Source organism: Dissoconium aciculare (assembly GCF_010015565.1).
Source record: "Dissoconium aciculare CBS 342.82 unplaced genomic scaffold K489scaffold_12, whole genome shotgun sequence".
Classification (NCBI taxonomy): Eukaryota; Fungi; Ascomycota; class Dothideomycetes; order Mycosphaerellales; family Dissoconiaceae; genus Dissoconium; species Dissoconium aciculare.
This window is the reverse complement of record NW_022984962.1, coordinates 324,580-350,988: the sequence shown is the minus strand read 5'-3', so window position 1 is coordinate 350,988 and position 26,409 is coordinate 324,580. Positions and strand designations below refer to the sequence as shown.

Genomic DNA, 26,409 nt, shown 5'->3' with positions numbered 1-26,409 from the left:
TCAACTTTCTAAAGGAGCTCAAATGATTGCAACTTCAGCAGCTCTTCTTCAATCACGAGTTACAGATCTAGAAGCAGCTAATGCTGCAACGCACATACGCAAATCAAGGAAAAGGAAGTCAATCCCAGCAGATGATGCTTTGTCAGTCCAAGCAATACAACGCTTAGTAGACACAGAGGAGGTAGAAGCACAAATAATAGAGGAGATGCCAAGGCCTGCCAAGCGGACAGCGAGGTGTAGCAAATGCAGATCAACAGCTCATACAGCCAGAACTTGTACAGCATAAGAGATAGCATTGATGTATTATATCCTTCATTTTGAAGACTATACATAAATTATTGATCAAGATATTCATTCTTGAATGCAACGCATTCAAGAATCGTGTCCGGAACCCCCGTGTGTCCGGAACCCCCGTGCCCCGCGTTAGGGCTCACTGCTGACAAACTGCCGCTTCGAAATGTCTTCAGGACTGTAGCAATCATGGCTGGCCTTGTAACGAGCATTTGAACGTCTACCACCACAAGACTTCTTCAATCCTCCGGCGCCGTTTCCGGCAACATCATGACTGATCGTTTGTGCGAGCGTTGTGAAGCTTGGCAATGCTGTCTCTCTCGAAGGTGAGGCGGCCGGTCGGTCGGGTGGCTGACCATATCGCAAATTCACAATTGTTCGCTACACGCAGGCATGCTGCCACAGCGGCTAGCATCGATACGCATGCTCCCATTGAATTGGCTACAAAAACTTCCCGAACCACACGTAGCAGAAAATCTCTCCGCGATGCGAAGCCATTCTCTGCATTCTTGACAGATTCGTTCGATCGACAACATGACTACCTTCGCATATCGCTCACGGAACGATGCAATCTGCGTTGCATGTACTGTATGCCAGAGGAAGGTATCGAGCTTTCCCCGGACAAGGACATCCTGACTTCTGCAGAGATCGTCTACCTCAGCGCACTATTCGTTAATCAAGGTGTAACCAAAATCCGACTGACGGGCGGCGAGCCGACTGTAAGAAAGGACATTGTTCCATTGATGCGCCGGATTGGAGACTTGAGGGCACAGGGGTTGAAAGAGCTGGCCTTGACAACCAATGGCATCTCCTTGCATCGTAAGCTTGATGGAATGGTGGAGGCTGGCCTTACAGGGGTCAATATCAGCTTGGACACACTAGATCCATTTCAATTCCAGCTCCTTACACGGAGGCAGGGATTTGACGCTGTCATGAAGAGCATCAGGCGTGTGCAAGAGATGAATAAGCTGGGCGCCGGAATCAAACTCAAAATAAACTGCGTCGCCATGCGCGGCCTTAACGACCATCAGATTCTACCTTTCGTCGAGATGACTAGAGAACACGATATGGAGGTTCGCTTCATCGAGTATATGCCGTTTGGTGGAAACAAATGGTCGGAGAAGAAGATGCTGCCATATACGGAAATGCTAGACATCATCCGCGTGAAGCATTCAAACATCGAACGCCTGAAAGGGCACAAGAATGACACTTCGAAAACATTCCAAATCCCTGGTTTCAACGGCCTTATTGGCTTCATAACTAGCATGACCAATGACTTTTGTGGTTCCTGCAATCGCTTACGAATTACCTCAGATGGCAACTTGAAAGTTTGTCTTCACGGCAACGCCGAAGTTAGTCTCCGCGATCTACTGCGGGAGGATCATAACGGCAATCCGATGGATGACGCAGCGTTCGAGGCACTGAGAGATATTGAACTTGGTTGTCAACAAGGGCCGAGAGGACCCGTTGAAGGCTGGATAGGTAAGGAGCGCCAACTTCTTGATGTAATAGGTGCTGCCGTGCAGCGGAAGAAAGCTCGACATGCCGGCATGGGCGAGCTTGAGAACATGAAAAACCGACCCATGATTCTCATTGGTGGGTAGGTTTCATGCTTTTCATATACTCGAGCAGGAAGGAGCGCCGAGTGACTGGGTGATGGACACGATGGCCTCTGATGATGTATGAGTAACATGGTTATAAGATTGCTTTTGTGTTTACTTCGGTGGCGTGGCGATAGTCATAGCCAGTTGCGTATGAGGATTTTGACTGACTTCACATTTCAGGTGAGGCATCGAACAGCCTGTATGGACGCAATGTCACCGCATCGAACCGCGCTCGCAGCCTGCCTCCAACGATATCCAGCGGCTCGCCGCCATGGTCGCGCATCCAAACACATGTTTTACCACCCATTTCTATCGGCACCTCAGGACTACGCCGATTCAGTGCATCGGCTGCCCAACGGAATGATCCGCAAGCCCTCGAGGCCAAAGGCAATGACGAGGACGCATCAGCGGATGTGCCGTTTCAGAGTCTCTCAGGTCTTCTGCCTAGGAGAGTTCCACTAAAGCCGAGCAACAGATCTGGTAGTATAGGGGATCCAGACGAAAAACATCCGGGCCTTCCAAGACGACAAAACTCGGCGTACACGGATACAGTTAGGGACGACTTGAGGCTCCCAACACGAGAGATCTCGCCGCCCACAGAATCTCGCTTGGCACTTTGGCCCCCGGCTGCACCACCACTACCACCATGTCAAGAGCGGGTTCCAGAACCATTAATACCGATTACGGAGAATCCACTAATACGAAAACATCTCGTCCCGTTCCGATTCATGGAGGAATCCAATCGACAATCCAAGGACCACAACTCTGCTGCTCCACCGACGCCGTCACAAGTACGAGGAGTTTGCTCCGGGGAAACCAATCCACCGCCAGTGGCTTCTGTACCGAATCCTTTCAGACGGCAGACACCACCAAACCCTGCTGTAGTGGCGGACGCGTCCAGCTCGCCACCTGAAGCTCGGACCGAGCAAACGGCATTCGAAACACCTCGCCCAGTCATTAGATCAGTGAGCTCTCGAACCTCCTTGAGCAAACCCAATAAGACAAGCGAGCCAAGAGTGCCAGATGCTCAACCCAAACCGCAACTCTCGCATTTCACCGAAAATGGCGAAGCAAACATGGTCAAGGTCGGTGGGAAGCCTGCGACAGAACGTACAGCCACTGCCTATGCCGCTGTCTGTTTTAGTACACCGGACGCACTTCGGGCAACAAACATGAATATTCATAAGAAGGGCGACATCATCGGTGTCGCCCGTGTCGCGGGCATCATGGCAGCTAAACGCACGTCAGAGCTTATCCCTCTTTGTCATCCGATCGCCATTTCCCAAGTAGCAATGGATCTTAGGGTCATGAAAGGGGGACAAACTAGCGAAATGTTCGACACTACGCCTCACGGACATATTGAGATCACAGCTACTGTGCTGTGCACGGGTCCGACCGGAGTGGAGATGGAGGCGCTGACTGCGGTCAATGTGGCTGCACTGACTTTATACGATATGTGCAAAGCGGTGGATAAAGGCATGACGATTCATGCACGACTGGATCACAAGGATGGTGGAACCAGTGGGGAGTGGCGCGGCGATCGGGGAATCATGCCCACGTATGAGCCGAAGAAAAGTCAGAAGAAAACTGTCCCGAAGAAAAGTCAGAAGAAGAAAAAAGGTCCTTAGAGGGAGAATCTTGAGAAAAAGAATCTTGAGAAAGAGAATCTTGAAAGGGAGAATTTTGATGAGGACGATCTTGAAGAGGACGATCTTGAGGAGGACGATCCTGAGGAGCGGAGACCTTGAGGAGAGAAGATTTTGAGTGACAAAGACGATCTTGAGTGAGAGTCGACTGCATTGTAACACTAGACACACTGTGAAATAATCTTTTGTCCGGTTTCAACTGAAGACATGTCTTTGCGTAGCAGGGAAGATGGAGCGTTATCGAAAGGAGATCGTGCCTACTGGGCAGCGTAATCTTGTGCCTGAGTGGAATTTCCAGGGCTACGTAATAATGGTTGGATAAAGTGTGCACCATCTCATCATGCGGAGATCTTCTAGCTGGGCCTGACTCGGCAGAGGAAAGTCTGGGGGCTAGACTGCTTCCGTCGCAGAGCCGCGGCTCGGAGTGTTAATGATACCATGAAAGTGCGCCTCCACGCGACCACCGCATATTCTCGGCCGGGTGTGATTCTGTTCCTCGTACACGTGCTCTTCTTTCAATTTCCTGGAGTCTCGTTATGTTCGACGAGACCTGAAAGTCTTGAATTTGAAACTCCGAAACTACCGCGACAAACCGCATCGTCTTGGGCAGCCAGCGTTGCGACAGTCATAGGAACACAGGCGGGCGACTGCGCACACGACAGACTGGCCATGTCCGACTCTGTCGGTGAGTCTTACCATAGTGGCAGCGATTGCCAGAGGCTGGCGATGCCGAACACTTTGCTGATCATGGTGGCACAGATCGAGTCTTCGGACATGCACTCAACACAGTCAAGAGAATAAAGCCAGGGACACACAAGCCGCCGCCGGCTGCGCGATTAGCCCTCTATGGACTCTACAAACAGGCAATGGAGGGCGATGTTGCGCTCACTGCCGACCCACCTTCGGCGCAATCAGGTAGTCAAGATGTGAAGCGGGATCAGGAGAAATACGATGCATGGAAAGCCAATGAGGGACTCAGTCGGACGGAAGCGAAGCGGAGATATATTGAAACCTTGATTGAGACTATGCACAAATATGCCTCGACCAAGGCTGAAGCGCGCGAATTGGTGGTAGAATTGGAGTTCGTCTGGGATCAGATCAAAAACAACTCTCAACACTCCAGCTCGGAACACAGCAGCCCTGGCAGGAATTTCGACAGGCAAGAGTATGTGGAAGAGGACAATGGTGGCGGCATCACTGCATCTACAGCTGCGCTCGACCGTACCCGGGCTAAGAAAATGGCTGTCTTGTCGCCTGTGTCTCTCGCTGATGAGGACGAAGCGGGCGAGGAAGGCGCCGAGGAATTCGTCGATGCACCGATCTCGCAAGTCGACGATGGAGACCTCAACAACCAGTCCGAGTCTGGTCGAGAAGTTAGCCGATTCTCACTCCGACGACCGTCATCAGCAGGTGGCCCCACGGATAATCGGTGGCGCAAGCGAATCGAGTCCAGCCTGATGAAACTCACGATGGAGGTCGCCGCATTACGGGAACAACTCGAGACGAGCAAATATCTTCGGACACGCCGCAAGGATGCCTGGGTGGGCTGGGTCGTCCGCGCTGGATGGTGGACATTACAGTTCCTTGCTGCGGATGCGCTTATACTCTGGATCGTGATTCTGTACCTTCGAAGGAAAGACGATAGGAGACTGGAAGGTGCTATCCGAGTGCTGCTGGGGGATGCAGTAGCTCAGGTCCAGAATCTTGGAAGAGACGTCAAGATGCCTGCTTTACCGAAGATCAGGAAGGCGAAGGAGTAATGAGTGATTGCCAATTGCCACTGACCACGAGAAGTGCTGAAGGCGCTGTAGTGGATTAGAGGCTTTAGAGGCATGGCGGAAGATCAATCCTGCGACTTCAGACTGGGTTGACATCCTTACGAATCGCGTCGAGTCCTAGATGAGTGGAGCATCAGGGAGCAACTCCGACGGAGCAAGAAGATTCCGAGACTCATGAGGACCGTTCGTGTGGTCAGGACAGAGTGATCAGAAAGGGCATGATTCCTGCGAGCTCCGCTGCCGCCTCTGACCCACGGTATCGCGACAGCGATCATCAAATTTTGATTCGAAAGCGTAGCCCGTGACGTTGGGTCGCCGAGACAGCACGCGGTGTGACAGGCTCGCGGAGACATTTCACATTACTACATCAGCCATTCCTGGTGGAGTTGCACACGTGCAAGTCTTTCAAAGAACGGAACAACGATTCGACGAATCGACGATGGACCTTCCGGCGATAAATACCTGGAATATGGGACTCCACGTCATTCGCTCCCCAACTCGGACATCGAGCATAATGATCGGCGCATGCGCTTCCCAGACATGATGATACCCAGAACTCGGATGCTGTGATGACGTCTACGGGTGGAGATACGGTCATCCTGGCCTCGCATTCACCGCGCGAGTCGAAGCCCTCCAGGGTTGCTTTAGAGCTACAAGCCATATTTCGGGGACCAGGTCCAAACGCCGCTGGACCCACCTGATATCAAGAGGCGCTTACAGACTTTGGAATGATTCGCGACGGCATAGCAGTCCAGCATCATCTGACAGTAATGAGGGCGGCACCAAAGCTCGGCGAAGATTGTGCCGACTTTTCGCTCGGCGACTCGGCAAAACTCCATCGTGATGTGGTAGTGCTGAGCAGAACCATTCTTCAAAGTAGTATCGGAAGCTTTTCGGTCTGGCTTGTCTGGCATGTATATGTATACGAGGCAGCTGGCTGAAGCCCATAGATTGTGGATGGCACGCGATTCGTGCAGCGCTTATGGCGGCCAGTCACCAGGTAGATACAATGTACAGATGTAGAAAATAATTTATGCGACCAGATACTTGTACCAACCCTGTTGCTCTAGCAGGCAATCACCTTCCCGCTACACCAAGAAACTCCGGCAATGGCGCGCCATTCATCATTGTCATAACTAATAAGATGATGAACATGGGCGACTTGGCGCGAGGACTGGTATCTGAGCTGTCGATGAACATGGATGGAGGGCTTGGGATGCCAGGAACCCGGCTTGGATGGGGATGACCATGAGCCGTGGCTGGTCAACGTAGGCGCGGGCATCTTTCCCTCGATCGTAACTTCATGATTTGCCGAACAACGAGCGCCCGGGTCTACATCAGACGGGCCGTGATGACGACGTTCTAGTCAACAGTCCGAGGAAGGTTCGGCGTGTGCGCACCCGACATGCGTATGGTGTAGTATGCTCCACTTGACCGACCATAGTATGAGTTTATCTATTCAGGATACTGCACAGTGGACCATTCGTTAGGTTACATGCTCGAACCACGGTCAGGAAGCAGTCGGATAGATGGTGCTACATTGCTGCCAAGTCGCGTTCCTGGCGCGAAGGCATCAGGGCGCGTGGCTGGCGGAGAACTGGAGCCCTGAAGAAAGAGATGGTCCCGTGCACCAATCGTGGCTTTGGGCGTCGGCGCTCCCTCCTCTCGAAGCGCCCGGCTTCTCTTCTCTCTGCAGCAGCACTGAACAGAACGGCACATAATCTATCTTTTCCTGCATGTTTTCGATAGAGTCATTTCTGCAATGGTCCGAATTGGGAGATAATTAACTGGGCTTATTCCTTCCCTTTCTGGATGTTCGGCTCGGTATTGATCACTGTGAGCCCAGGAACGCGTCAGCCCATCTTTCCTGCCTCGTTCACATCGAAATCTTGATCGATCGATACATGCTACGTGGCTCCTTATTGCCTCATCATGTTGCTGCGTTGTGGGACGGACGTTCCGAGAGAATGATCGTTGACATTCTAGATGAGATGGGTATATCAAAGTCCTAACCACCTGCAGCCACCGAAATAACCCATCGTTCGGAAAGCTTCTCTATCTTCATGGGTACAACGAAAACGGCGTAGGAACTAACTGGAGCCATGTGATTGGAACCCGAGCAAACGCCTGTAGGGAAGAACCTTGAAGAATCGCATTCGTTGTGCACGCGAACTGGAACACGCTTCTCGCTCCACACACATCTATGAATCGAGTTTAGTGTGACAAGCTCTCACAGAGAAGGAAGAACCTTTGGAAGGAAGCTTTGTCGTCCAGCTTTGATTGCGCCAACCTGCACGGCCCATTCCGCCCGGCCGCATGCTTGCTGTCCGAGCCAATCAGAGCAGCGTATCGATATCATCACCTATACAAAGATACAAGACTAAGTGGATAACAACATAGCACGGGCGGTTAAACAGATTCGAATTGGGTCGTGGACAAAGCGACCATTCATCTGCCGTAGCGCTCGACGTCCCTCTCTCTCCAGCATCGTGACCACTCACGCAGTCATACTCACCACCACCAAGAAGGCCACAGCATTGCCGAAGTGGTGTCACCTTCGCTTCCGTCTTGTCTAACTTCCAAGGTTGTCGTCGTTGCCATCCACACACACATCGCTCAGCAGACTCTGCACGCAGGCTTGGGACGATGTGCACGTAAATGTTGTCGCTCTGTGTGGTGCTACTCTTGCGCTCACTCAGCCGCCCGGGAGCAATACAAAGGCGTTCGTCTTCCCTCTGACAGGTCGGTCTTTCTTTCCTTTCTGACATTTCACATCAATTTCATATCCAACACCTTGACGAAGAAGCTATCTCAGCCTCTTCCTTTTCCTTTTTTCCTCTTTTTTATTTCCTTGTTTCCTTGGTCCGGCTTATTTCCTTGTTTCCTTGGTCATATTCCAATTCCATCAAACAAAATCTCCAAAAAAGAAACCCTTTCTGGCAAAGGACGAATTTCCTTCAAACAGTCTCCTCACTGTCAACGATACTACTTCACGAAACACGATTACTTCGACGACCAGATAAGAACGCTACAAACAAAACGAGCCAAAAGACACGAAACTTTTTCACGTTCCCGAATAATTGATCCTCGATTCAACCATCAATCCACATCAGATCATTTTCTAGTCTCATCGCCAACATGCGTGTCTCACAAATCACTCTCGCCGTTGTCGCGCTCTCGACTTCCGCCGCTGCTGCTCCCATTGAGAAGCGTTGGTTCCCTGCTACCTGGTGGCAAGCCACTGCTTCGGCCGACTCAATGCTTGACTTCATCAAGCGTCACCCTTGGCCCGGTGTCGACCGAATCAACATCAATCTCGACTCGCTTGTCAACCGCTGTGACGTAACCAAGGCTTCATTGCCAGCCGGTGAGTAAAACCGATTTAATAGACATACACTCAAGCCAATCCGCTGACTTATTTCCGATAGGATCTGAGGGCCTTCCTCCAGTCAGCGCCGGTCTCACCCTTTACCACGTCGCTCTTGGCCGCGGTACTCAAAATTACACCTGCACCCCCGGTAATGACACCGCCGCACCTGCTGCCATTGGTGCCGTCGCCAATCTGTTCAACTCAACGTGCATGGCCGCAACCAACGCCCCAATGCTCGCCCTCATGACCCCGACCGCCGTCAACTTGCCCAACACACCCAACGGTGGGCTCTACCCCGGTCTTTCCGGCCACCACTACTTCACCGATAAGACAACCGCCTACTTTAACCTGAAGCTCGACGACACCAACTATGGTCAAGGCGCCTTCAAGAAGATCGCCGCCGTCCCCGCGCCCGCCGATGCCATGAAGGGCCCCGGCAACCAAGGCAACGGTGCCGTCCCGTGGTTGAAGCTTGTTGCAAAGGATCCCAATGACACCACCATGGCCTTCACCGAGATCTACCGTGTCAACACCGCTGGTGGTAACCCGCCTGCGACATGTGCTGGCCAGCCTGAGTTCTTCCAGGTCGAGTACAGTGCTGACTACTACATGTACTCAAAATAAGCATGTGTGCACGAGCATTGGATGATACCGCGGTGGCCAAGAACAGGCCAGATGGGAAAGGGAGTTTGTCAAATGAGTGTGTGATTACATGCGCGCGGTTTCGAATTGCTGTCTTATTTCGCAAGTGGATATCCCTAATGTTCTCAGTCGAGGCTGTTTCGAATTCGTTTTTCTTCGAGAGGAATACACAGTCCCATCGATCGCTGTCCGATCGTCGGGATGAAAAACTACATAAATTGCAAAAACTCTTTCTTTTCTCCTACTTTTGGTGTACAACACTGCTTCCGCCTTCGTGTTCTTCTCCTGTTTCATCTGTGAAATATCTCGCATGCGCGTTGGCAAGCACATGCACGGCCACCTGCATCGCGAATTGCCATGTCCGCTCATGTACACCCGGATCACATCATGCTCGTTCTCATTTCAGAAGGGACGAAAATCTTGACTTGTCTGTTAACCATTAACATCCGACGTCACCACCACTTAGAAACGAAGACCCCAACATTTTCTCCGAGATCACCGAGTGCCCAGGGACCACCCAGACAAAGCGAGCAGGGCGAAACAGAAAATACAAACAATCATGGCATTCTCAGCAGAATGCCCTGGAGATGAACTCAGTCCACGTGCCCGGAGTTTGGGCAATTTCCAAGGACATGCGCGAAAAGGATATTTTGCATCTGAGATGACGAATGTCTTGATTTTCGGAGAGATTGGGTATGGACGAGCCTTTTTCCGACTGCGGGAAATTAAATCTTCGTGTTTTTTTAGACGCGCGCGTAGACTTTCTTGGGTTTTCTCTTTCGTCATGTTGCAACCCTGTGTGGGATGCAAACGGAACGTCATCGATGGAGCGTGGACAATTGTTGGAGAAAATAGTAGGACATTGGTCTGAGAATGCTTAATATAATACTATCTTTTCTGATCATGGGCGCATAGTTTCCCTCTTTTCTTTCAGGGAAAGCCTTTCTAGATCTTTAGGAGAACAGTGAAAATTGCTCATAATGGGTGACATTTGGGACTGTCTTTTTCGTAACCTCGTAAATGTGACAAAGCGCTAAGTCGGACAAATCTTTAATGGCTCCATGACGACCACTCGTCTCTCTGCATCGGCATGCGGATGACCTTGTAGGGGGTATGAGATCACCCACTCCTTGTTCGCGCGAAGTCTGCGTGAGTCGCGTGTTGACGATTGGGCGGGCAAATGTGTATTCGTCGTTTGCGCATCGATGTGGCAACGCTTGGAGTCATCTCAGAACTCCTTTGAGGATGATCCTGTCCCTCAGGTTGCTGGCAGAAGCATGGCAAACGATGCTCTCATCTCCAGATGTGGCATCAGCGAACTTATCAATTCGAAGGCCGCTTGTACACATCGGCTCATGCGTTGCAGGGCAGCTTGGGAAAGGCTCTTCTGATCTTCGACTTGTATCTGTAAAAATCATTCGATCGTCTACAGGAAGCGAGAGATGGTGGAGAAAGGTTGTCTCGTGACAAAAGACAGAAAGTCTTCCTTTACCGCCTTCACTTGGCCTTCAAATTCAATGTTTGTAGTGCCTCCTGGGCCCAATCGCTCTCAACTTCACTCGAGTGATTGGCAACCCTCAGACCACCACCTCTTGGCGCCAGCGGCGCTGGCTCAATCGGGGAAACTGGCGACACGGATCGTTGGTCATATTGCAGGTGCTGCGGGTGTAAGTCCTGCGGACTGTGGTGATCATATTGTTGGTGAAGGTGGAGTGGCTGCTGTTGTTGTGATGAGATCGAGCCGATGCGACGTTGAGATGATGGGCTATCACCGTGAAGCGGCGCATCCCAGCTAGAGCGGGGATGGGAGTAGTCGTTGTTGGAGGGGTCTCCGCGTGCACTGAAGTCATCTCGTCCGTATGGTTCGACGGGAGAATAGTCTAGCGTAGTATTCAGATGGGGTTGCTGACGGAAGTTGTTGGTTGGGGTGTTATTGTCCAGAGCACGAGCATCATCGATAAGGTGTTGCGGGACTCTGTCGTTGTCGTATACGTAAGGATCGTGATGAGCTGGATTGTAAGCATCTTCTCGCTGCAGCATCAATTGTTCCCCCTCAATGAGCGGTGGCTCAATCGAGGGAATATTAGTGACACTCTCCACGTGCCGCAGTGAACTTGAGCCCTTGCGAATACTCATAGCGTTGCTCTGCATGCTTCCAGGACGAGTGCCACTTCCATACTCGCCATTGACGATAGTCCCAACGCTGCCTTCAGCATCGGCATCGCGGATGCTGAATTGGGCAAGCGTCCGCATCTTGCGGCTGACCCAACTCGCAAGGACTTTACCGCGTTGCTTCTCGCCAAGTCGGGAGCGAGGGAAGTCTCCCATAGCGACGAACGCTACGATATCCAGCACGATCTGGTGCTCATTCAGGGCAGCATTGACGATGACTGGCACCAGCGAGGCCAAGAACGCTCGGGTTCGTACTTCGGCGACGAGGACCAACAGCGAACCTGCTTGGAATATGGCGCTGTGAAAGACATTAGCATCAAACACCACTGAGAGCGTCCACGGAGTGGTAATTAGAATAGGGAAAGCAAACTTACCAGCCGCCTTTGACAAGTGCACGATGGCACTTCTCCACGCTCGCCTCGACGTCCATTGGGAAGTGTTGCAAACCATTAACTTCAAAAGTCTCACCAATAGAACCGAGCACGAAGAGCACCTGCATCTCAACCATGTTGCCTCCGGGTCCGATAGGCCGGGAGACATTGTGCAAGAAACCAAGGTCTCCAGTACGGACATAGCGTACCCCAGGATCGCCGTCGACGGTGTGGCCATTGAAGCGTTCGGCGTCGAAGACGTCTTTGGAGCCATAAAAGGCGTATGCATTGGCTTCAGACTGCACCCAAATCTCACCGTATTCACCAACGTGACAGAGTCGGTTGGTCTCTGGGTTCACGATGCTGATCTGTGTGCTGACAGGCACCATGCCGGAGTCTTGCACAAGCAATGCGAATGGATCCTGATCGGGGTCGACGGGAACGATGAGGCCGCGGCGGAGTGAGGCTGGGTCGAGGTAGAGTTCGATTGGCTCGATACACATGTAGCTCCGACTCGCGATCATGGGATTCAGGACGTGGCTGTAGATTGTGTTGATAGCCGTGCGATCGAGCGCGGAAGGAGCAAACGCCTGACGGACGCGCGAATAGACATCTGCTCTCGGTCGCTGGTCGGTAGCAATCATCAGATTCTTCAGATCGTGCAGCGTCACACCTTTGCCAGCTGCATTAGCGATGGCGTGGTCCAACATCTGACTTGTCGCATATGTGTCTTTGATCTTGTATCGCATGATGGTCGTCAACAGAATGTTGGGGTTGCCTGCAAAGTCTACGGGTGAGACGAGGTAGGTAGGAGCCGCGAGGAAGATGCCCATCATGCAGGTGTGCAGGAAACCCAATCCGACAGTACTTCGCACACAGCCGAGAATAGGTCGTGTCGATGTCATTTGACAAGTCTCTTTCTGAACTTTGCACAGCGCCATGAGCTCGCTATGGCCAAGCTGTACAGCGATTCTTCGCTGGTCTGGCGTCCAGTAGATCCAAATAATTACTGGGTAACCCTGACCGATCCATGCCGGCCGGATAGTTAAGCCGAGCTCTCGGCAACCGTGAGATTGTTTCGGTGGCTTGCTAGTGTTGTAGATTGGCGGAAGAGCGAGCTTGAGGACAAGCGCAGACTGTTTGAGATGCTGAGAGATGGTCTTGGCTTTGAGGAGAGCGTCGACGTCTGAGTTGACCAGGATGGCTTTTATGCGGAAATCGGCGATCAGGTGGAGGATCGCTGGGGCATCCTCTCCTAGTCGGTTGGAATCGATAGGAGCCATAGGAATGGCAACAGCACCCAAACAGATACATGCATGCACAGCATACACGAACTCTTCCGAGTGAGTGTACATCAGCATCAGGTGATCGCCCGCCTGAATCTTGACCTTATTCTTAAGGTAACTAGCAACGGCCGCAACCTTAAGGTCGAACTTCTTCCAGTTGACGCCCTTTCCCTCTCGTCCTCTGCCGTCGATAGTGCAGAAGGAGAGCTCCTCGGATTGGCGTGAGACACGCCATTGCATCAGATCGTGAATGTTACTGAATTGGTTCAAAGGCGTACTCGTTCTGTCGTCGATGACAACTTCACGATGGTCAACGCCTGAGTATTGCTTGTCGGAATGCATTGCTAGCATCTCGTGTCGAATCTGGCTTGCGAGAGGAGACCATACGCCTCCTGCCGGATCATCACCAAGAGGTAGATTTTGGACGGCCCTCTCGATGCCAAATTTGACATGAACACATGGCAGGTTGCCATTATCGAATTCCGTTCGGCACAGCATGTTCCCAATATCCCGGCGGCCGTTCTTGATAATTCGAGGAAGCGTGTTGGGCGCAGTCATCATCACACAGTAAACCCGCAGATGGTGTTCCTGGTAGAGTACCTCCATGACACGCTCGCACAGTGAGTCCAAGAACGGTATATCCAACTGGCGAGGTGGGCCACCTGTCGTTGTGGGTGCTGTACTTGCCGCTTGCGTTTCAATTAGGACGATCGGGAGATATTCGTTATTGACATTGGCATCGAAAGCCGAACAATCGTAGATCTTCGGCACGCGTTTCATGACACTGCTGACGAGGTGCTGTACGAAGAAATATCGATGTTCGACTTCGCGTGCACCATGTTCAACCCATTCGACGCGCTGCCTGATCCGGTCTTCGTACAATCCAAGGATGAAGATCTTTCCGGCAATGATACATCCCAACAAGCCGGTACGCAGGAATTCTGGTTCGACGAGAACCGGCGTCGGACTGCCTTCAACGAATCGGTAGGGGCGGGCGTGGAAAATGGTCTCGGTATGACGTGGTAAAGCCCAGAAGCCACCTGAAAGAGAAGGCGAGTCGACCCAGACCTCACCGATGGTGTACGGCGCACAGAGCAGGTTTGTGTCGGGATCGACCAAGGCAACGGTCGCATCGGGAATTGGGTAGCCGAAAGCGCCAACCCGAACGGTACCAGGCTCATTGGCGCGTTTCCGAGCTTCATCGCCCATCGCCAGAACGATGACCTCGTTGGTCTTCAGACTCTCCTTATCCAGGAGTACTTCGCTGAGTTCCGGCCGCTCGCGCTTTCTTATCTTCTTCTTCTCGCTGTTGGTTCCGTCAAGAAGGCTAGTAAATCCGTTAGCTGTACCAGTAGGACTACTCGGCTCGGCATCGTCGCTATCTTCATCGGCTTCTTCGATGTTAAGATCACAGCCCATCCGTTCCTCTCCGCCTAGCCAGTCACGCACGGAAATGATCATGCCGCCGTGCTCGGGAAGGGCCAGCATGGGTGCCACTAATTCCCTTGCGCGAGGGTTGCGCATGGGTCTCAACCATCGATCTGCTAAAATTTCGTGGAACTCAGTGTCCACCGTCAAACAATCAATCAGACAGATCTTGACCGAGGAGAAATTGGGCTCCATGTTCTTTTTGAAGTTCCGCGTTGCCATAGGATCTTGCTGGTAGTTGTAAGCAGCGCGCTTGAGGCCTGGATAATCGGCGACCATGACTGTGGCGCGATATCTCGAGATCAAGTTTGCGTAAATACCGGGTGTGTCTACAGTCTTGCTTTCGAACCATACGGTTGTGTGACCTCCGTAAACTCCAAGAAGCACGCCAAGAATAAGACCACAGCTCTGCCGAGGATCTAAATAAGAGATGATAGTCTCGTAGCGTCCAGTTCGTGGTGCAACGAGCGTGCCGTCGGCGGAGCGCAATGTGGATGAGAACGTGTCGGTGCTTTCCGTGGCGGGGATCGTAGACAGAATGGCGGATAAACATGCCATCTGATGCATGATGGTACGATGTGATAACACCACGCCGCGATGGTCACCTGTCGGCGCCCGAGAGAATTCGATGTAAGCGACCTCCGGGACTTGAAGGGGAGCAGGTTCGTCCTTCTTCTTAGGATGATACGATCCGAACTCGTTCGTCTTCCACCACTCGACACCAGTTGGCCACTTTAATTTCTGACTCGAGATGTCCCGCGAGAATGCTTTAAGATTGTTATCCGTCGTCAATGCTAGATGCGCCTGTGTTGTGGTAAGTAGGAGCGATAATTTTGTGTAGTCTTCGGTATTATTGATTGGAACAGCGACAACGCCCGCGATGAAACAACCCATCAGAGCAATCGCGAATTCAATGACTTCCGTTTCGCGATACACCAGAGCGACACGATCGCCGCGGTAGAGGTTGGACTTGTCTCGAATGACTTGAGCAACCTTCTCTGCCCTCGATGCTAATTTCTCCCAAGTGATGGACGCCGTCTCCTTACCCTTGGAATCAAGCACCCAGTACGCCGGCTGACGCCCCTGCATCTTACCGCGGTGCCGGAGCACTGCGCCAATGTTGTCAAACTTTGACATGGGCGAGTTGGCGTTGTGTGGATCATAGACGGCGAAAGGAACATCGCGGGGTTCTAACGGCAGCTGGTGGACAGCGGAATTGGGGATGTCGTCTCGCATGGATGGCGGCGGCATGTTGGCTGTGGGTGAGAGCGCTTCGCCAGTGCTGTACCTCTGCGGTCCACCGTAACTCTCACGGGTGCGGACCTCGTCGAGTTGCTGGCCTGTGAAATCGGAGAAATAGCTCTGCCCGTGCGCATCGAGCATCGTACTGGCTCGTCGTGTGTCCGCTCCCCAACTCGGATCCACAGGTTGCTTGTCAGGGTTGAAAGCGTAATCCGAATTGACCATCGTGCCGTGCCCGGAGCTGTACTGCCCAGTGCTGTAGTGACCTGAACTGAATTGACTGCCGCGGCTGCCCGGTCTATTGGGACCCTCCGGAGTGATCGGCCGCAGGCCTCCATTAGACGGCCTCTGATGTAATGCTGGCACATGCATCCCTAGTTGTTGCTCTTGGAATCGGTGGACTTGACTAGGCGGCTCCACGCCAAATCCAGGCGCTCCGATCCCTCCAGGCGCTCCGCCGCCGTATCCGTAAGCAGGATCAGTGGTCATGAGCGGCTCCGAGATGCTTGGTATGCTGCCATGGCTGACAACTCTGCTGTGCGAGGATGTACCAGCAAACTCCTGACTGGTCGGGTCATGCGCATCCTGCAGCTGATAGCCGCGCTGAGCCAGCTCTACCGGATCGATATACTGCGAAAGTATCATGGTCCGTCTCTTTTCGTATCCTTTTTGAGTGATGTCACCCTCTTGCAGTTCCCGGTCTAGCTGCTGCAGTCGGGACTGCAGCTCCGGGTTGTGTTCGGCCATGACGATTTGAGGAACCAGTGAATCGAACCGACGTCTAAGGGAGGATCCTGTCCCGACTCATGAACGGCGATGATATTGCCTGCTCAACAGTGCCACTGAATGGCGACGCGCTCAATTGCACGTAGGCGTGTAGTGGTGTAAAAGCTTGTGCGCTCCTATATGACCCTTCCAATATCTATGCGGCGCGAGGCCCTCGTGTTCGGGTATTCTATCGTGCGTCGAGAATGTTCGTACGTCGTGTGGTGTTCGTCCTCAGTGCACCACGAGCAAATTAGCGGAAATGGGTATCATGAAGGAGTGAGGTCGCACCGCCGTGAAATGAATGATGTATTATAACCACACGGCTGGCAAGTTCAAATGCGAATCAATGCAGAGTGTCGATCTTATTGTGTTCACATACTGTAGTGCCACTCAGACCAAGACAGCCTTCCTTTGGGGCGCGCGCCACTACAAATGCTAAAATACGCAAGCGGAGCAAGGCAATAAATAGCAGCAGCACTGAGACGCAATGTACAATGCGCGATGCTAGATATCATGTTGCACACATGGGCAGCTATCAATTACACAACGCCAATACAATCTCACAGTAAAATGAAAACCGTCTTTCCTCATCTTGCGTATCTCTGTGCGATTGTTCTTTCGCCAGTGTTCCCCACATCTGTAACATATCACCGAGTGGGCGGATCAATTCGCGACCATGAATTCTGACCATCGCCAGCGCAAGCAAAAGCTCAGGGTTCCCTCACTTGAGGAAGAGGGCCGGCATGATGACATCGCTGGCTGTGGCACGTGCGTGGTGGGATTCTTCCTGAAGTCTGTCTGTGCTTGATGGGAGACTTGCAGATGTGACGTTTCGTATTCCAGAACTTCCTACTGGCAAAATACTGTACTGTACCCAGGTACTTTGGGAGACCATCAGCACTGCTATGATCATTACGTCCCTCTCAAACCTGCATCCTTATTTAGACAAAGATGACCATGGGTACAGTATTCGTGAAAATTGTATGAGGGCGGCTTCACGGCCCTGAATCGGGTCTCGACTCCGATAAAGTCTACTAAAATACAACAGCCTTTAGGAATGGCGGTAGGAATGGCTCCGCATTGTTCATCTATAGTAAATAGTGCACATGTTTATACATTGGAACAGGATCTATATTCACTGACCGTCCCGGGTAGATTCGATCCCCGAACCATGCTACCCACAGATCAGCTCTTCCTTCGCAACTTCTACCTTCTTTGCTCCATCACCGCCATCTTCGTTCTTGTCCCCAGCATCCTCCACTCCGACCGTCCCGCCAGCATGCAGCCCAACGTTCTCCTTTTGCTCTCTCTCCTGACTTGCCTCCTTCTCTGAAATGGCCGCCGCGGCAGCGAGTTTCTTCTTCTCTTTCTTACTCAATTGTAGACTGCCTTTCTCGAGTGCCTCCTGGGGCAGAGGTCGGACGCGGCTCTGACAGATCCAAAAGGGTCGTTTGCAGCGTCGAACGGCAGAGAAGCTACTTCCGCCAAGTGGATCGAAAGAGTCTGCACTTTCTTCGGTTGGATCTGGTAATGCCGCCGTCGGTGTGGAGTCATCCTCGGGAGCCTCGAATTTAGAAGGATTTTGTTCATACTCCAATAAGCCCTTCTTGACTGCTGCCTCTGTGAGATCGAGGACATTTTCATAAGCATCGAGGTCGCCGGCTCGAGAGCGAGCGAGCGCGTCGCGGACCGAGGTATCCTCGCCTACGAGTGCGCGGAGGATGTGAAAGCAATGGGCTTGCATGGCTGTGAGGTTGGTGTTGGTACATCTTTCGGCTTTGCCGTTCTTTTTCGATGTTTTTGTGTCAGGTTTATCACTGGGCGTGTTTTCTTGATTTGCGGGTTCGTCCTTCTCCCGCTTTTGTCGTTTGGCGGGTCGGCCGTCGAGGTCGTCCTGAGCATCGGCCTGCTCGTGAGGTTGTCCATTGGGAGAGATCTCTGGGTGTGCCTGCGGGCCTTCATCTTTCCGCGCCACGTCAGACGGTAGGAAGAGTGGTTGCCGCACCGGAGGCTCCTGGTTAAGAACATGCCGATGCACGATATCCAAATATCGCCTCAAGACCGCATCACACCGGTATCCGCCCTTCCCATCCCGTCCGCGCCAGTATTCTCGTCCCTCTTCGCCGGCCGGTGGCGGAGTTGCGAATATCGATGGATCGTAGAGGTTTGCCTCGGCACTCATGACGCCGTCCGCCAAGGTCGCATCCAAACACTTCTGCAGATCTTCGTGTTGCAATACATTTCCATTCGCGAAAATCACCGTCTCTGGTGGAAGTTTCTCTCGAAGGTAGCGCAGAACCGACCAATCCGCCAAACCCGTGTTATGACCTTTCTGATGCCGCTGCCGACCATGCACTGTTATGATACTCGCACCCGCCGCCAGAATCATCTTTGCATATTCCAGCGTCTTCTCCTTGGTCTCCTGTATTCGAAATTTCGCCGTTACAGGAATATCAAGACCCGCATGGAGAGCATTTATGAGATTGTGGATCGTCTTCCAATCCTCTTGTAGGAAAGCGCCATAATTTCCTCGCCGCGCAATGCCCTGTGGACATCCGAGATTTAGATCTACCGCATCACAATATGGTTGCACCACTTTCGCTGCTTCTAGAAAAGCCTCAGGGTCGTTTGCGCAGAATTGAACGAAAAGCGGACGGTCGATTTTTGGGTTTCCATCCAGGTACAAGTCCTCCTCTTTATGAAGCTGCTGATGGTTGGCATCCGCGGGAAATGGTAGAATATGAGGCGGCTTGAGAGGCTCGAAATGTGATGCACGATATTTCGATGACTCGGTGAAGAGTTTGGCGTGGAGCATAGGAGAGTAGGCGAGAAGACTTGCCCGTTGATCTTCGGGGAAAAATGATCGCGACAATAATCGCCAGGCAAATTCTGACTGATCGACCATGGGCGCAAGTATATATGTGGGCGAGCCGATGCTTTCATAGAATGCCCTTCCATGAAGTTTTGCGCGCGCCATTGTGGTCGCTGTTCGCCAGCGGCGATGCGTTGAGGTTGTACTTCGATTCGGCTGATGAGGAACGTTCCTTGAAGTTGAACGCTGGAGACTTGATAACAGTGACGACTGCGCGAGATTGCTCCCGAGTGGTCTACCAGCGACGCTTCTGATGCTAAACATGCATGCGCGTCTTTATTGTTGCGGCAATTGTAATGACAGGAAGAGTCGTCCGGGCCGACTTGTTATCACGCTTCGATCTTCAGATGTCGCGGCTGATGGAAATGACCAAAGTTTCTCCGCAGTCTTGATTATCACGGTGGCCGATCTTCCACTCCGGGTTCGACAAATTCAGAGACCCTGACCTCACTTTGATAATCTTGTGCTGCCGTCATTAGCGCGGGGCAATTTCAGCGGCTTGGTGTGAATTATCTACGCTGAACACAGATCGGCCTGTGACGCGATTGCTGGGCTATCAGACGAAATGTGGTAGCGGATTCACGATCTCCGAGGATGTGTTAAAAAAAATTGAAAACGGAAACGTACACCTAAGAGTTAGGTTTCTCTGAAGAGCACACGGTGCCCCTCCATTGTTTGCATGTTCCCCACGTCGCCCGCCTTGCATTCGTCATTCGCAGAACAAAGGTGACTTGTTCGATACTCCAAAAATGGCCACAGAGGGAGAAGACCGGCAGTCATTTGCCGCAGCGTCGCCAAACGCATCCACTCGAACATTCAATGTCGGAACACGAAGGTCGCTCCTTGCACGAGCGCAAGCGACAGAGGTCGTCAAGGCATTGCGAGCGGCATGGCCTGAGCATAACTTCGAGATTCATGCGATGAGCACAACCGGCGACATCAACCAAAAGACTGCTCTCCATAAGTTCAATGAAAAAGCACTTTGGACTCAAGAGCTGGAGGTTCTTCTGGAAGAGAAGAAGCTCGACTTAATTGTGCACAGTCTCAAGGACATGCCCACGCAGTTACCAGTTGATCTTATCCTAGGAGCTGTGACTGAGCGCGAGGATGCGCGAGATGCATTTGTTTTGAAGAGCAGTTATGTCGGCACATACAAATCCCTTGAGGACCTACCAGAGGGAGCCGTGATCGGGACATCCAGTTTGCGTCGTTCTGCTCAATTGAGACGAGCGTACCCGCAGCTGAAGTTTGCAGACGTCCGCGGAAACATTGGAACTCGTCTGAGCAAGTTAGATGATCCAAACTCAGAATACACGGCCATTGTCATCGCAGTTGCGGGCCTTCAGAGGCTAGGTTTGACAAACAGAATCACCTCCTACTTATCGAAAGAGAATGGCAAGATGCTGCACGCGGTCGGACAAGGAGCTCTGGGTATTGAGAGCCGCAATGGCGATCAGGCCGTCGCAGAATTGCTTTCGAGAATCGGATGCGATCGTACAACCCGCGCGGTCCTTGCAGAGAGACAATTGATGCGCACGCTCGAGGGTGGATGCTCTGTGCCTATCGGCGTGGAAACGAGGTGGACATCTAAAAGCGCGTATTCCAACACGCAAGCTGGGGTTGGAAGCAAACCTGCTGATGTCTACGATCAACTCACCGGTGCAGCAAAGTCCGAGTCAAGTTCCGATAGTGATCTCTCGGATGAGTTGATCCTCAATGCAATTGTTGTCAGCCTCGATGGCCAAGATGCCGTAGAGATTGAGACCCGCAGGGTTGTCACGACCCATGAGCAAGCCAACGACTTGGGATTTGAGGCGGCGAAATTGCTCGTCAACAAAGGAGCCGACAAAATTTTGGAGAAGGTGCAGTTAAACAGAGGTATCATACAGGAGCAGGGCAATGCGTAGGAGATGATGGCATAAACAGTGAATGCAAAAGAAAGGCCCACAGAGTATATAGCTTCAATGTGCAAGTGCTGATGTGAAAGGTGAGACGATTTCACCCTTTTGCCAGATTTCATGTTGCGGCGTATCGTTGCCATGTATTGCGCGAATGATCAACAGAGAGCCCTTCCATGCAAAAATGTCTATTCACGTGCATTCGGGCATGCTATTTTGATGCTACTCTCGTGAGATGGCTACCCACTGCCTTCATGCCATGCAACAGGCAGATCCAGCCATACGTTCAACGGCGGGACAGTCCTATCAGACCACCAGCTATATTGACAACGCACGTCGCGAAGTGTCACTCCAGCCGGATTAGTTATCCGACAGACCCCTGGCTGGTGTCCTTCGACTGAGATGGCTCTCACGGTAACGCGAGGTTGCGGTGGTTGCGCGACAAGCATGCTGAGAGCTGTAACCTGGTCATCTAGTTGCAGCAGCGCATCTGTCAAGCGCCAGGTAAGATGAAGTGAGTCGTACTTGTGTCGCGATAGATGTCTATGTTTTTGCACACCTGTTTGATCAAATATCAGGCCATTGGTGCAACGGGTTGCAGCTGCCTGTTGGGGAAGCAGAAAGATGTTTTCTTGCAGTAGCTTTGACCCCCGGATCACAGCTTGAAAGAAATTCGATATTTGCTGTGCACGAAGTATGTCTCGGGGCGGCAGGTGAAGAAGTATATCCTCAAGCACCTCAGGAATGGCAAGTGCTCTGGACATGGCAGACCCATTCTCTTGATGATGATCCATTGTTACGTTTGCAAAACGCAAACTACACGGTCGAAGAGACCTAGGAGCCCTGGAGCTTTGGAGATTGTCTTTCCAAGGTTTGGCAGATCAGTCATTTTTGGCTTTATTAAGCCCAGGTGGTATTTCATATCCAGGAGATGGTCAATTTACCTACCTACCTAGGTAGGTATACGATGAAGTGACATTCAATTAGGCGTAATAGCTACAACTCATGTGACCATAGAGAGCTTATACAAACAAATGGCATGCAGATTCAAGCCCGAGTCCTTATTAATAAGATGCAGGTGAAGATGAGTGCTTCGAGTTCCAAAGGATGCAAGTTCCAAGGTTGTCTGTTGTAGATCTCATGTCCTGCGTGTAGGGAAAACGTCACTTCTGCCAGGCGCCCCGCATGCTCCACGTGCACCGTCTCTATTTCGCGTTTCGTGATCTATCAAAGGCGTTTCGACGCGTCTCGAAGTGCTGGGTACATCATCGACAGCACCAAATATGCCACCAGATGGCCACAGATCTTGTAAGGACTATCGCATCTTCCTGTGTAATGGCAGCTAACATTCCTCGCATGGTAGCTGGACAGGCTCCATTCCAGGGCGTGGTGCTTTGCTGCACTGCATTGACACCGGATGTTCGAGTATGTGTGAGCGTGTCGACATAATTTTTCAGCATCTCTAAAGCATGTATACAGACAAAGCTGGCCGAGACGGCCGCTCAGATGGGCGCGCTGACCAAACTAGATCTCACGGCTGATGTGACGCACTTGATCGTTGGGAGCATAACTACGCCTAAATATCGCTATGTCGCCAAAGACCGGCCGGACATTGCTGTCCTGTCTCCTGCATGGGTCGAGGCTGTCAGAGTAGCTTGGATGGAAGGCGACGACGACCTCGACCTGGAAGCCATAGAAAACGAGCACAGGCTACCACCTTTCTTTGGTCTGCAAATTTCCATTACAGGGTTCGAGGAGATGGAACAGCGGTCAAACATCGAGCGAACAGTCGCGAGCAACGGAGGGACCTACAGTGGTGACATGACAAGATCTACAACACATCTTCTCGTCGCTGATGCCAGCGTGAAGAGCGCCAAGTACATCCATGCGAGACAATGGGGAATCAATACGGTTTCACTGAAGTGGTTCGAAGACAGCATAATTCGTGGTATGGCTCTGGATGAGTCCCTGTATGCTCCCGAATTGCCACGTGAACAGCAAGGTCTGGGTGCATTCCGGCAGAGTCCACTCAGAGAACGGACCGTCCTTGGAAAACGTGGACGACCCACAACGGCTCTTGAATCAAAAAGTCATGAAGGAAGCTCTCGGCGGAAACTTCGCAAAGCTACAAGTTTGCGCCTTGAAGGCCAGAGCCAAGACTTTTGGCAAGAGATCTCTGCGAAGGATGTACAAGTCGATACCTCGGTTGTAGATGCATGGGGAGACGAAACTCGGGCCTCTGAGCTTGCGAGCGAGTCGGCCCGCCGGACGAGTACACACAACACTTTGAGCATCAATCAGCTGGAGAAGCCACCGGTATTTGCCCATAGCGAAGGGCTCTTCGGCGGACACTGCATCTTGCCTTTCGGCTTTGATGAGTCGAAGCTGAAAGCGATCAAGAAGTATATCGAACCAAATGGTGCAGCCATTGCTTCATCAGTAGAAGAGCTGATAGCCGCATCCGAGAGCGACAGCTCTACTTGTGCCTATCTACTCATGCCACACGACTACCCCAGCACAGACCTGCCCAGAGTCCCTTCGTCCGTTTGCTTGATCACAGAATGGTGGATTGAGAGAAGTATACAGGGCAAGAGAGCATTGGATCCTAGCGAGGACGTGCTGTCTCGACCTTTGCCCCGACTGTCTGATTGCTCAGGCACAACGATCTGTATCACTGGTTTCACGGGTGTTGATTATCGGCAGATTGCGCAAGCCCTTACCATTATTGGATTCTCGTACCAGGACAAATTGCTCCCAAGCACCTCTCTGTTGATCTCTGGGTCAACTGAAATGAGAAAAGAGAAGGCCTACTATGCTGCGAAACATCAGATACCTGTGGTCTCGGCTGACTGGCTGTGGTCGACAATGAGAGCGGGACGGAGGAAGCCTATGGACAAATTTCTGATCAAATTGTCTAAACCTGACCCAGAAAGCTCCAACAAAGAGTCACCATCGAGTGGAAATTCTGCCAGAGATGAGTCCTCTGCACAAAAGTAAATACAAGTCCTCCGGCGTGGGCAATCATGTGTTCTCACTGACAGCCACGATTTTAGATCGAACGATCAGAATCCAAAACGTCTGTCAAACTCGCGACGAATTCGACCCACACCGTCACTAGTCATGAATCCAGCAAGCACGACCGAACCACGACGCGCAGGGCCTTTCATTCTTGAAGACGAGCTAGAGGAAGAGGAACGCATTGAGGCTCTACCGCCCACCAACGATTTGACGGTTCCATCGAAAGTTCTCTCTCCCTTGGCTGAAATCTCTCCTAATGCGCCTCAGCGCAGCCCTGCCCGGCAAAGGCACGAGCAGTGCCCTACAGCAGACGCACAAGATGACGAACCACCCGACAAGCCTAAATCAATCGAGAATCACGTCGCGAGCACAACGAACCACGAACTTAACGAATACAACGAGGATTTGCATGCCAAGGTTTCTGATCTGGTCGCACTTGTGGCTAGTCGAGGTGTATCGCGGACAACGTCAGCAGAGGCGCCGCCCAAGAGAAAGCACAGACCGCTAGGTCGCAATACCTCCTGGGTGTCCAATCCGTCCGCTTCCACGAAATCAGAGCGTAATTCACCAGTGCGAGATCTCCAGAAGTCACAGTCAGGCGATGCCAGTTCCAATGCTGATGGATTTAATCTTTCACGAAACGTTCAACAAATAGAGCCGCCAAGTACACAGCTTGGCTACGATATGGATGATATGGACGATCCACATCGAAGGCAGATGAATGAGAAATTGGGCTGCACGCTACCCACACACGCGCCTGCTGGCAAGCGCGTTGCCAGTGTAGGGACTGTGAAGGATAATGATTTTGCCATGTCGAAGGGCCCAAGGGTGGTACGGAAGTCGAGGCAGCGCAAGGAGCTACCATGGCCATGATTATTTGATACACTGTTGCAATGGCATACGCTCGCACCCAAACATGTAAAGGTCACGTCAACTTCTAGTGGATGCTTTCGTCACAACATCGATCGCTGGAAGTCTGCGGCAGTGATGCGATGGACAATTCATCTGTGCATGACAACGAATCGCATGCGCAGGAATGACAGGCAAACACACATCATGCTGTAAGATGGACTTTTCTTCGCGCTTACGATCGATAGTGCCAGCAAATGATGGAAGAGCGGGTCGATCAGTTGATCATCATCACGACTGTCTCGCACTTGCAATGATGAAGAGACCTGAAGCTCGTCAATTGTGTGCAACATCAATATGGCAAACCTTACAGGATATAGATCTACACCTCTTATTCTATATGGCATTTTTTTGAATCAATTCGTTTACGACAAGCAACGGCCTGTGAAAGTCATCACACATATTGCCTACCACTATGAACAATAGGTTTGTCTGCATTGCGCTCAGTGCCTGCTTTTGCACCACTTGAGGCGAGCCACCAGCATCATCGCCCCCTCAATTCCAAGCTCCGTGAAAGCCGAACAATGGGCACCGTCCAGCAGCAGGATTACGTGGGCAGGCCAGGGATCGAAGTCCCGAGTGTCTTGACACAACAACAGCAAATTTGTCACTGGCCTATAGCACACCCTCTCCAGTCCCCACACGCGCCGAGTTCCATGGCGAGTAGCTGTTGCAAGTCACGGAAAAAGCTTGATTGTTCATGAGTTGCACCAAGCTCGCAGGCCCCGCATGAGAGTTTGGGATAACGCCAATGATGGCAGTGGAACAGCTCCGCGGCCTGCCCAGAAAATCCCAAGTGCTTGGAAGCCTGAGGCGTCGTGGTCTTCCACGGCAGTTTTGCATGGCAATGACAAGCAGAATGTGTGGCAGTGCACCTTTCCAAGGTGTTTTCTTTGATTGATCATTTAATCGTCTATCTCTGTGCATCCAGAAGCCCCGTCATGGATACCTAGGTACCATGTCAACAACTTGGCAGAGGACGGGTGCACAGGATGCACCAAATTTCTGGAGGGCTCAGCTACAGCGAATGGCTTCCCATTGTGTCAACGTCTGTCTATACAATCCATTGATCACTAGCCATTCTCCTTGCAGATTCAAGGTCATCAAGAATTCG

The 26,409-nt window shown here is 51.8% G+C and overlaps 9 protein-coding genes across 9 annotated transcripts; 5 read left to right on the top strand and 4 right to left on the bottom strand.

The window, feature by feature from the left end:
* Positions 1–561: 561 nt before the first annotated feature.
* K489DRAFT_396200 (molybdenum cofactor biosynthesis prote) lies at positions 562–3,643 on the top strand (the record flags this gene model as incomplete). Its single annotated transcript, XM_033606869.1, has 4 exons — positions 562–617; positions 683–1,891; positions 2,911–3,453; positions 3,526–3,643. 4 exons carry the CDS (start codon positions 562–564, stop codon positions 3,641–3,643), a joined length of 1,926 nt encoding a protein of 641 aa, XP_033456855.1.
* Positions 3,644–3,979: 336 nt separating this feature from the next.
* K489DRAFT_412507 (uncharacterized protein) lies at positions 3,980–5,301 on the top strand (the record flags this gene model as incomplete). Its single annotated transcript, XM_033607933.1, has 2 exons — positions 3,980–4,226; positions 4,301–5,301. The coding sequence occupies 2 exons, from the start codon at positions 3,980–3,982 to the stop codon at positions 5,299–5,301; spliced, it is 1,248 nt and encodes a 415-aa protein (XP_033456854.1).
* A 2,026-nt stretch (positions 5,302–7,327) lies between these two features.
* K489DRAFT_373052 (uncharacterized protein) lies at positions 7,328–8,087 on the bottom strand (the record flags this gene model as incomplete). Its single annotated transcript, XM_033603390.1, has 3 exons — positions 7,328–7,520; positions 7,554–7,681; positions 7,821–8,087. 3 exons carry the CDS (start codon positions 8,085–8,087, stop codon positions 7,328–7,330), a joined length of 588 nt encoding a protein of 195 aa, XP_033456853.1.
* Positions 8,088–8,758: 671 nt separating this feature from the next.
* K489DRAFT_325045 (uncharacterized protein) lies at positions 8,759–9,313 on the top strand (the record flags this gene model as incomplete). The annotated part of the gene is made up of 1 exon (XM_033601806.1): positions 8,759–9,313. A coding segment is annotated over one exon (555 nt), but the record flags the coding sequence as incomplete, so codon positions are not given.
* Positions 9,314–10,828: 1,515 nt separating this feature from the next.
* On the bottom strand, positions 10,829–16,577 carry K489DRAFT_412505 (AMP-binding protein; the record flags this gene model as incomplete). Its single annotated transcript, XM_033607932.1, has 2 exons — positions 10,829–11,801; positions 11,878–16,577. 2 exons carry the CDS (start codon positions 16,575–16,577, stop codon positions 10,829–10,831), a joined length of 5,673 nt encoding a protein of 1,890 aa, XP_033456851.1.
* Positions 16,578–17,595: 1,018 nt separating this feature from the next.
* On the bottom strand, positions 17,596–20,047 carry K489DRAFT_383380 (FMN-linked oxidoreductase). Its single transcript, XM_033605592.1, has one exon. It carries the CDS (start codon positions 19,573–19,575, stop codon positions 17,773–17,775), a length of 1,803 nt encoding a protein of 600 aa, XP_033456850.1. The 5' UTR covers positions 19,576–20,047; the 3' UTR covers positions 17,596–17,772.
* On the top strand, positions 19,968–21,557 carry K489DRAFT_383379 (porphobilinogen deaminase). Its single transcript, XM_033605591.1, has one exon. It carries the CDS (start codon positions 20,220–20,222, stop codon positions 21,375–21,377), a length of 1,158 nt encoding a protein of 385 aa, XP_033456849.1. The 5' UTR covers positions 19,968–20,219; the 3' UTR covers positions 21,378–21,557.
* On the bottom strand, positions 21,493–22,366 carry K489DRAFT_59117 (uncharacterized protein). Its single transcript, XM_033608747.1, has 3 exons — positions 22,317–22,366; positions 21,928–22,230; positions 21,493–21,858 (listed from the first exon to the last, which is right to left on the bottom strand). Exons 2-3 carry the CDS (start codon positions 22,160–22,162, stop codon positions 21,608–21,610), a joined length of 486 nt encoding a protein of 161 aa, XP_033456848.1. The 5' UTR covers positions 22,163–22,230; positions 22,317–22,366; the 3' UTR covers positions 21,493–21,607.
* Positions 22,367–22,550: 184 nt separating this feature from the next.
* Positions 22,551–24,412, top strand: K489DRAFT_59088 (BRCT domain-containing protein). The gene is made up of 3 exons (XM_033608746.1): positions 22,551–22,676; positions 22,732–22,793; positions 22,848–24,412. Exons 1-3 carry the CDS (start codon positions 22,652–22,654, stop codon positions 24,363–24,365), a joined length of 1,605 nt encoding a protein of 534 aa, XP_033456847.1. The 5' UTR covers positions 22,551–22,651; the 3' UTR covers positions 24,366–24,412.
* The last annotated feature ends 1,997 nt before the right edge of the window (positions 24,413–26,409 follow it).

Excerpts from the sequence above, each read along its gene's own strand:
- K489DRAFT_383379 (XM_033605591.1), top strand. The coding sequence starts at position 20,220 with ATGGCCACAGAGGGAGAAGACCGGCAGTCATTTGCCGCAGCGTCGCCA.
- K489DRAFT_383380 (XM_033605592.1), bottom strand. The coding sequence starts at position 19,575 with ATGGCGCGCGCAAAACTTCATGGAAGGGCATTCTATGAAAGCATCGGC.
- K489DRAFT_59117 (XM_033608747.1), bottom strand. The coding sequence starts at position 22,162 with ATGGATCATCATCAAGAGAATGGGTCTGCCATGTCCAGAGCACTTGCC. Across the intron at positions 21,859-21,927 it reads CCTGATATTTGATCAAACAG|ATGCGCTGCTGCAACTAGAT; the intron begins GTGTGCAAAAAC and ends GGCGCTTGACAG.
- K489DRAFT_59088 (XM_033608746.1), top strand. The coding sequence starts at position 22,652 with ATGCCACCAGATGGCCACAGATCTT. Across the intron at positions 22,677-22,731 it reads ACCAGATGGCCACAGATCTT|CTGGACAGGCTCCATTCCAG; the intron begins GTAAGGACTATC and ends CTCGCATGGTAG. Across the intron at positions 22,794-22,847 it reads CATTGACACCGGATGTTCGA|ACAAAGCTGGCCGAGACGGC; the intron begins GTATGTGTGAGC and ends GCATGTATACAG.